General features: G+C 39.0%; 1 protein-coding gene across 7 annotated transcripts in view; it reads right to left on the bottom strand.

The window, feature by feature from the left end:
* Positions 1-10,467, bottom strand: part of Foxp2 (forkhead box P2) — a 502,382-nt gene that overhangs the window by 30,206 nt on the left and 461,709 nt on the right. For all 7 annotated transcript variants that reach the window (XM_085683588.2, XM_085683587.2, XM_087901631.1 and 4 more), the window contains 3 exons: positions 7,103-7,190; positions 5,287-5,370; positions 996-1,197 (listed from right to left, as the gene is read on the bottom strand). In XM_085683588.2, coding sequence (XP_085539714.2) covers positions 996-1,197; positions 5,287-5,370; positions 7,103-7,190 — 374 coding nt within the window. The remainder of the gene's footprint in view (positions 1-995; positions 1,198-5,286; positions 5,371-7,102; positions 7,191-10,467) is intronic.

Below are 10,467 nucleotides of genomic sequence, written 5' to 3'. Positions count from 1 at the left end.
ACCACCGAGAGAGAGAGCACAGAACATGGCAGTGGAATTGAATTATATAGAAAAGGCCATTTCTGACGCGAAGTGCAAATGAGGCGTCCCCTAGATGTTCCCAGTACTTCAGGGGCAGTGTGACCAGCTGGCCTGAGGTTTTTTTTTTTTTTTCTTCTACCAGCCAGGTCCTCTTTTAAGCGAGTGGTTTAGGCGTTTTCTTACAGGGACTTTTGCCCCTTGCCATAATCTTTACTCTCTCCTCTAATACTTCTTAATGTAGAACAGGGTCAACTCTTGACATCTGCCTCTGTGGCCACCTAGGAAGGAGGCGCTAGCCCCTCCCAACTCCCACGTTGAAAACGTAGAAAATCACTTCACATTTCGTGAAAGAGGGCTCTGGACTCGTAAGGGTTACAGTGTATGACTGATTGTCCAGATGCCCCAAAGTGGGCTGGTGGGATGGCAAAGGGGGGAAGGGGGAAGAGATGAGCAAAGGTGACTTTTTACAATATGCAAAATTTCTCCTGAGGATGCTCTTAAGCAAATACCATTACCAGCATCAGGAGCCCTGGTCCAAGAGCACCTAGGCAGTGCCTGGGTAATGACTGATCTGTCTGTGCAGAGCCACGGCTGCAATGGTGCTCCCTACATGTCCTTTTAAATGGCTCTTATCATAGAGCATTACCTGCAGATGTTGGATGGCTCTCGGCTTCCCTCGGAGATCAAAGGATCTCATTGAATTGAAGGGATAAAATGGGCTATCCTGACAACACATCTCTCAGTTTCTCTAACGGGGCGGGGGGGGGGAGCTCTCTTTCCTGGACAACTGTTCAGAACAATTCATCACGATGTGCTTAGGGAATCGCCTCTATCTGCATTTACCAGGAATAAAACAATTATCACTCCATAAATCATGACTTGCATTTCCATGTGCTCTGGATTGGTCCATGATCATTGCACTACCGTTGTCCTCTCCCAAAGCAAAAGACCTCTACTGAGTATTCATATCCTACCTGATGACATGGGCATGTTGTATTTGTCTGAATGTCGCCTTCTTATGGCTCCCACATTGGGCACACTGGCTGGGGTGATTACTGAGGGTCCCTGGGTAATCGGGGTGACTGGGGCCGTTGGTGTGGTAGGGGTTTGAGGTAAGCTCTGTGGGGATGTCTCCAACATGTTCTTCGACATGGTGACACTAGACACCAGATTTAGCTGCAAAGGCCCGAGGAGAAGGGCAGGAAAAAGGTAGAGACAAGAGAAAAAGACTTAAAAAGGTTTGACAAATGAGAGTGGATTCACTTCTACAGCTGTGTTGCCACTAATAAGCCGCAAAAGGAAGCAGCCAATCTCAACTAATTACAGGATGAAATTGTATCATAAGAACTCTAATTAGAGAATGCTGTTAGAGGTTATCTAATAATCTACTGCAGTGTTACTTAGGCCTGACTAACTCCTTCTTGTCCTACCAGACTTCACCCAAAGTGCCTTTCCTTAAATAAAAGCCAGTTGCTGATTATTGGCTGCCCCTGTTGTTAAACAGTTCTAGCCCACAGTGAAGCAACAACAGCACAACGAGGAAGGATACAGGGGTTTGAACCAACAGCACATAAGAGAAACTTACGTTTCTCTTCTATTCTGTTGCAGCCAGAATTTTTTTCCCATGGTCCCAAATCTCAGCTGAGAGGCTCCAGCCAGCTGGAAAATTTTACGCTGACCTTTAGTCTCCTTGCTAATTTGGTGGAATGGTAATGACATTACTACATATTCAAACAAAATTGTCTTAATTGCAAATTAGCCGGAGGAGGCTGAAAATTTTCAAATTAAATCTGATTGGAGATGGAGAGAGGGAAATGGAATTTCCTCACTAACAATCATTTGTGGCATGTGTTAACAAATATAATGAAATGTCAAGTTTGCCAATTCCTCTGGAAGTATCATTTTCAATTTATGATTACAGTGTCACTTAAGGCTGATGTACCCTGGAAAGTGGGTGTCAGGGTAGAAAAAAGGAAAAAGGTGAGAATGTATGCAAGCTGTTTAACAGCGTGCCCTTCCTTATTCCCCTCAGAAAGGGTCTGCTCTTCATTATCAAAAACTCATATCACCTCTGTCATATTTACCACACATCTTTTGTCATAAATAGTATCCAATTAGCAAAATTGCTATGCAGGGCAGCCCATAAGATTTCTCCCATATATTTAAATGGCATTCATGAGGGCTAACCTCTAGTCTTTTTCGTTTTATACAGTAACCTGGACAACCGAGGAAGAAAACTCATTTTCCTGTCCTGTTTCTCCACAAAGTTGCTATCAAGTGGCTGAACGGTGAATATCCAGCTTTTGTATATAATTTAGCAACACCTGCCTTTTGAAATCCCAAATCCACTTCTTAAGATAAACCTTTTTTTAATGGGGAGAAAATGATGTGTACAGCATTGATTGATCTTTCTTTGTGGATTTGTTTTACACATTTAGTCAGTAGAGAGATTTGTTAGGGAAACAAAAATTAACATATGCCAGCTAATTGTTCTTCCTTCTTGGGCAGCAGCCAGAAGAAGCACATTAGCAGTCTCCTAATAACGACTGGCACCCCGAAGGCATCCCCAAGTGCATCTGTTCCCAATAAACCACAAACTGTTATTCTGTTCATACTCTAAGCCAGCAGACTGGGCTGGGAATTCTTTGTTACGTACATAAATAAAAGCTGAGATAATACTACTAAATGCTGCATTTAATACATTTACAAAACCACTGATGTAAGCTCCCCTTTGATATGCCAGGGTCTGTCTGTGTAATCGGAGAAATAAAGAAAGATCCAGGTGCATCTCTCTCTGTGTGTGTATGTTTCTACAATAACACAGAATGTATACTTAACACTATATTCAGATCATATCGTCAGTCCTGCCTATCTGCACACTTAAAAAGGAAGACAGAACAACTTCCTCATACAATAGAAACAGCCACAAGCATTACTTTAAAAATGGGAAGGCAGCATGAAGCAGGACAAGCAGAAGCCAGAAACATGTCAAATTGTAGAGCAATGAAGTATCTATCCTGGCGAATACTAAACAAGATTCTGCATTTACTGAACACATCAAAAGTTATTAAAACAGGGGAAGTACATCTCTTTTTCTGTGCAAACCATTCATGTTTACAATGTGCCGGCAACGTATTCTGCATCCTGTAATAATGAGCATACCATGTTTGTAGGCGTGCAATCAGAAACTGATAAAATAGAATTTATTATTAACTAAAGGGAAGCATGTAAAAGCCAGGATGAGCACTTAGGTACCTCGGCTCATCTGAATATAGTCAAGGTTGGGTGAAACTCATTATTCAGAACTCGCAGCCTTGATAACTTTGATTTTCATCCATCCATAGCATGGCCAAAAGGTACCATTTAATGAAGTACCATTCAGAGAGTAAATGGGGTCATATAATAGACACTGCGGTTGCACCTTGTGTTCATGTACTGATAGCTGTTAAGGGTGCAGTGATGAACCAACAGAGCTCATTTCTCCTTGGTAATAAATTCATGCTATTAATATTTATCAAATGTGTGGGCCGTCTCAACTGAGCCACTGCACATGAGACCATAAATCTCCACTATCATATCAATTTTGAAGCTTCTTTTGTACAGTGTATAAATTTTAGGGTCTTTTTGAGGGGTGTGAGCATTGACCACTCTTCTTTCAAACCAATTTGAGGCCAGCAGCAGTTTCCCACTTCAGATATTGCTAGTTCCAAGGGGAACTTTAAACTGTGGTCTCATTTTAAATCGCTCATCTAAGATTCTGTATTAATTGCCCACCATCAAACGCAATTAGCAATTCTTTCATGTGTGGTTTATGTAATGTAATACTTCAATTACATTATTCATTCAGGTTCTGTTTTGGATTATAGGCTGAAAATTCTTTATTAGTGTAGATGTAACCATGCTGCTGGAGTTTTAAAAAATTTACTGATTGAATAATTAATTGGAAAAGAACAAGCTGTAGATTTCTGATGGATTTATGAGACAATTATTCTGTCTTGTGATTATCTACATTATACTATAGAAGCTAAGGGGGGGATTCTTACTGAAAAGAAAGTCATAAATACTGTATCAAAAAGATTCCCAAAAGTTTATTTTTTAAAATTAAAAATGCAGACATTCCATATTTTCAAAAAAATCATATGTCAGATCCAAAAAGAGATCCTTCTCTTTCCTCCTATTAAGAATATGTTTACGGTGCCCCACACTGAAACATGACACAGAGGCAAAGCTGTAACGTCTGTGCAGAAATGCCTCAGCAGAGTTTAAATAAACACAGTCTCTATGCCAAAAAGACCCATTTTGAATCATATTAATGAACAAGAGATGCCGAGACACCAGCAGAAAATCAGACAATGTACTCTGTCTTCTGTTACCTCCCCTACTACAAACCCCAGTGTTCTTTTTAGACAAGAGTGGGGCAGGAGGAGCGAGCTGGTAATCACTAATCATCAGGCCCGACAGGGGCCTGAGTGGAAAGTAGCTCACAAACTTTCATTAAACTGGAGTCACTCTGTTGATTACTCTAAGTTTCTGTGCAAACATTCTCTGGGTGAAATAACAGCATATTCTGCTTCACAGTCTATGCATCTGACTACATTACCAGGCAAAGCTTAAGTCTCATATTTTTAAGAGAAACTGTAGCTTTCTTTATTTTCTCTAAGGGCTCATTTTCACTTGGAGATAAACTCTTTAAATTAACATCAGGTAGGATATGCAGTAAGACACGCCAATATGTGATATGCATCTTAACTGAAATAGCCATCAACCCAGGAAGATAAAACTGGCTATAAAATACTACGATATTTTTGAGAAAACATTTGCTAAGAGAAAAGAAAAACAAGTCTATTTGTCGGTATCTTGTGATTGATCTGAGTCTTCTGGGCCCACCACATGCCTTTCGATTTGTGATTGGTACTGCTCCTGCTTCTTGGGGGGGGGGGGGCACTCAGAATGGGCTTCCTTTTAATATCGGTAAACCTATCACCGAAAGCTATTCCCCCTGGCTTGAGCCGCAAGGCAGTGATTTGTGCACTGATGGGTGTACTTTGTTTAGTGTCACCCACGGCGTAGATTGGATAGATTTTGTAAAAGATAGCATTACTTTAAAAGAAACATACAATTTGACAAGCGATTGCATTTTCCTTTCATTTTACCGCCGAGCCTTTCATCGCAGTCATTGTTTTCTAACTGTCCCTGAATTGTTCATTTTCTTAGTCTGTTACATCAGCACAGCTATTTACTGTTTATAAAGCAATATGCACTTACAGGTTTGGGAGATGGTTTGGGCTCTGAGGGTCGCATGTGCAAGTGGGTCATCATCGCTTGAAGACGTTCACGTTCCTTCGAAAGCTGTTAGGAAAGAGGGAGATCAGACGCGTTTTAGAAATGACTGATCCAGCTATTTTATTGCAGCGATACATCTTATCATTGAGCTTGTCTCCCAGTAATGATTCCTGCATATAAAAGCCTGGGACAAGAAACTTAGCTGGTAGAAAATGCAACTTTAGCCAGAGAAGGAGAAAACTTTTGTAGCTTTTTCTTACGTTAAAGGTCAGGGAAAACAAATAACCCTTCATCTTTTTGTCAATAAGAGAATTGAGGTCACAGTTGCTTCAACAGTCACAAGTCACCGAAACCATAAATTAGAAGGCCCATGGTGTCTCTTTAAAGTCCTGTGGACACTGTTAGCAATGGACTAGTGCCAACAGCTGTGAAGGGGTGAAGGGTCCTCAAAGCGAAGTGCCTGCCGGGATTGTCTATACACTTCATGCATTCCCACCGAGGTCCAGTTAGTGCCCCCTGCAATCCGCCATCATCAATCTAATTCAATAGAGTGACAGAGACCAGGCAGTGTGAAACGCTGAACTCTGCCACCACGTCTGCATCCACACTTGCGCTGGGTCTCATTACAACTGACGGACCTTACTTTTCCATCAGTCAGACACAGGAGAGAGGGAGGGAGGGAGGGAGAGAGAGAGAGACAGAGAGAGAGAGAGAGAGAGAGAGAGAGAGAGAGAGAGAGAGAGAGAGAAAGAGAGAGAGAGAGAGAAAGAGAGAGAGAGAGAGAAAGAGAGAGGCATAATAATTGGTCACACTGCAGATTGTATCATCAGCTGACCTCTTTATGTTTGAGTCTACCTTTTAGCTATAGTAAACAGTTCTGCCCAAAGCTCTCTGTGCCACTATGCTGATGATACATTTTATATATTCTTTATTATTTAGCAAATAAAACATTTTCACTTCTCATGGAAAAAAAAAACAACAGCTTGATGAATTGGAAACAATGAGAGATGCAGGAAACAGAAGAAAAAACAAGTTATATGCTTAATTAAACAAAACGAAGAGTTTTAGGAAAGCCTCTTTATGATGATAGGAGAGGATGCCTTAATGGGGTGCCAAACCATAACGAAAGTAAAATCTAGGGTGTTATATTTGCTTTTTGACGAGGTTTACAATTTCTGTTTAGTTTTGACAAAACTCTGCTTTAATGTAAAGTCTGAAAAACAAAACTTCAATGGTATTTATGCAGCATCTATAACACCGTGTGTGGACACACGTTCTTTGTCATTTTATCCTAGCCAAAGAAAACCATCAAGTATTGGAATGTCTTGTGTTCTGAGTAAAGTAGACACAGAAATGAGGCTCTTCTTCTGGGTAGTTCATTCACAATATTAAAAACAAAGATTCTTTTATTATAGTCTGGAATTCCATAACATGGGGGACGCAGAATAGCTTGTGTAAGAGATGTTTGGGCAACAATGGCATATCTTATGAAATCTGGGTCTACAATTCTTGGCCCACAATGCAAAAACTATAGATTTTAACAGTTTGGGGGATATTCAAAGATATACAACAGGGTCTAAAACTTGAAAGGTCCAATTGATAAGAACATCAAACTATGACAATCTACCCTGTTGTCAACTGTTTTTATTAAAAGTAACTTAAACTCCATGTATCTGAACAAATACAATGTTACCGAGACACTATGATGCATCCAGGAAAATCCAACCACTTGCTCATTACTCAAGTTAGCACACCAGAACTCAGAGAAAAGTGCACATTAAGTGGGCACATGACAAACCTGTATTTCTAACTGCTGTACCACCTGCATTTGCACGCGACATTGGGCGGTGCTCCGGTCATCCAATGCATGCTCATTGTTAAGGTGCCTATGGAACACAACACACAGAACAGAATGCTGAGTGATACCAGTTTGGTGATATGTACTTAGTTTAAAAAGTTGTACCTCTTCAAGAAACTTGTATATTCCTTTGCAGTTAGAAAGTGGAATGCCTTGAAGTCATAGAGAAAGAAAGGAAATGTGCTCCACTATTCAGTGAAAATTATTTGTGTGATATAAAGAGACTCTTCAAATAGCTAAAAATGTCATTGTCTCCAAGCCTATGTCGTTACAAAAACATTTCTCCATTCACTTACAGAGCAGAAGTAGAAATCATGATATGCTTCAGATTTTTGCCATTTTCTCTGAAAAGAATATTATGTGTGTGTGTGTGTGTGTGTGTGTGTGTGTGTGTGTGCGCGCGCGCGCGGACCCGCACACACCCAAACGTGAACGGGTGATAGGCAGTTCCCTATTTCATTTATGTTAAAGTTTGTTGTTTGTATGTTGATTCTTTTGTGAGATGAGGTATGAATTATGTAAAGGTGACAGACTTTTCCATAGAAAATCCGGACCCACAAATAATGATAATTTTCTGTTACTAATACATAAAATATACTGAAGATTGAGAATAATAATATTGGTACATCATGTAAAGAGTCCTAATTGGGACATATCTTTGACACACATAAACATGGTTGAAGAGTTCATACTAACAAAGTTACTCTCATCGTAACATATGTACTTATTATTTTACCCAAGGGCTGAGGGTTTCTCCAATGCATGGTATCCTACCGTACCAAAGATAAACTAGTACAGCAGTATTTCTAATAAACGTGGAAATATTCAATAAAGTTTGCTTTGTAATTTTTAATATACTATTTATCTGATGATTTCCCAAATTAAGAAAGTAATTTTCACGTAATTCAGTTTCTTTTGGTGTGTCTACTTATCCAATGGGTAATGAAGACAGCAATTTAAGAGACACCGAAAGGCAAAAGTATATTGAATAAAACACATAATTAAGAATTCACATAATTACCTCTATGTATTACAGTATTGTTTAAGATAGTTTGAAAGCATTCTTGTAATTCTAAGCACACTGAATTCAAGAAATAATTGTGTTCCCTTTTCACTTATGCTACTTGATATGAATTAGCAGAAAAATGCATGAACAGATACATATGGCATACAATATGAAGACTTAAGATGTCAATGAATCGAAGCTAACTTGTAAATAAGCGGGATTATCTGCTTGTAGGTCTATGTTTAGACACCAGCAACCTTTGCTCCTTTTCACCCCAACTTTGAGAAATTAAGCTAGTTTGTTTTAACACCTTCTCACTGATTATAGCAACAAACCTCCATGCATCTTGCTATAATTGCCAGGCTTGGCTGATGATAAACTGTGGAGTAAAATAGTGAGGTGGATCAGGTCAAGCTATAGTTGTGTGCCGAGGGCACATGAGAGTTCTTTCCCACCCACCCCTCCAGTCTGCTCTGACTCAGCTCCAGCAGGATCTGCTAGAAACCTGGCTGTAATGAGGGTTGGAAACATTCAAGCTCTGTGGGATGAAGGCTGGGAATGTCAGAGGGATAGCTGAGTGGCGTCAAATGTCACTAATTTCTAATAAACAAGACATCATTAAAATTGTTCTTCAAAGTTTCATCGCCCAAATTGTAATGACCAATGAAGCAATGTCCTAGCAGTATTAACACAATGATGTGTTGCATCTTTAAGGTTGGTACTGCTGTTTTTTTGTGAGAAACACTTTTTTTTTCCTACCATGAACTCTTAGGGAATACACACATAATTTATCCTGCAATCAGCTTAAAAGATGCATATTTTTAAATAAGCTATACATAAAGATTAGGATATAAATAGAACTCAGAAGATAAAGATTATGTGGCTTTACCTGAAAAAGTATAGTCAGTATACCACACACTTTTGCTAGAAATCATTTTTTAAAAAGAATTTTTATACTTGTTTACTTCTTAGTGATAATTATCTTATATTTATAGAACTAAAAAAAGTACAAAATGTTTGCATTATATGCTTGGGTCTAAGAGACCTATTCAATTTATCTCTGCAGCTTTTATTAGAATAGAGACTGGAGACTACAATAATAGTCAATGAGGTTTTGTCTTGATTGAATTTTTCCGTGGAACACAAAAGAACCTTGCCATTAAAATAGTCCTTTATTCTCCTGTATGAAGGCGAAAGGTTTTTAAAGTGTTGTGATGTTCAGTAATGAGCCTCTATCTAAATTATCATTGGTGACAAACTCACAAAGCACTTTTCGAGGACACATAGTTATGAAATGCCACGGCTGCCACTTTCTTTCCTGTAATTATAGGCTAGCTTGCAGCCCTTCAATGATCATTTATAGAACAGCCTCCAGTGGATTACTGAGAACTTGAAAAACACATACATACCTCTGCCACATCTCCCTTATCCTTTCCTCGCCATTGTTTACCAGTGATATGTAAAATAATGGTGCCTATTCATTCCCCCTACTTAATTATGCCAATCAAAGTACAGAAATAGTGTCGGATATAAATACAAAGCAGTAAGACCAAATAAATAGGCTAAGTATTAACATTAAATTATGAATTTATGTATTTATGACTATTTTGTGCTCAAATTATTCTCTTTTATGTTTTTCTAACCATCTCAGGTACTACATATTGCTGTTCAAAAATTCTCTATGATTTATAAATCAAGAATAAGATAATACTGAAGAATGAGAGGATCGGTGGATTTTTGCAGTCAGTGCCTAATTGCTGCTTCCAAATGCATATGCAAAGGGACATTTCATTAATCATTTAATCATGTCCCTTGCAGGAAGTTGGAAATAATGTTGCCAATACCCTTTTCATATGAATTCTCCATGATACCATCTTACGCATTTGATATATTGCCTATGTCATAAATTATGGTTCTTACAAAGGACCAAGTGTGATTGTTATCCCTGAAGATGCTTGTTAGAAAACCTTTATTAACTTTCTTGTTTAACTTACTGCTAGTTCTATTTCTCAGCTTCCGACTAGCCAACAAGAATGCTTTCTGGTGGCAAAGGTCTGTAAATTACCAATGCAATCACTAACACCATTTCACAGGCCTGGTCTACTTCTACTGGTCTGCTAACAAGGCGATTACACACAAATTACTGAATGCCTATGAAATATTTAAATGCATTCTGCTCTACTATGCATTAATAAGAGCAAAGCAAGCTCTGGAATTCTGGTTAGTTCCAGTCCCTAATGTCCCCTAATGAGCCTCTTACCGAGACTGCAGTTCAAACAGAGAGGTGAAGAAAAAATGC

Source organism: Myodes glareolus, chromosome 25 (genome assembly GCF_982192425.1).
Source record: "Myodes glareolus chromosome 25, mMyoGla1.1, whole genome shotgun sequence".
Taxonomy (NCBI): domain Eukaryota; kingdom Metazoa; phylum Chordata; class Mammalia; order Rodentia; family Cricetidae; genus Myodes; species Myodes glareolus.
This window is presented reverse-complemented; position numbering and strand designations above follow the sequence as displayed.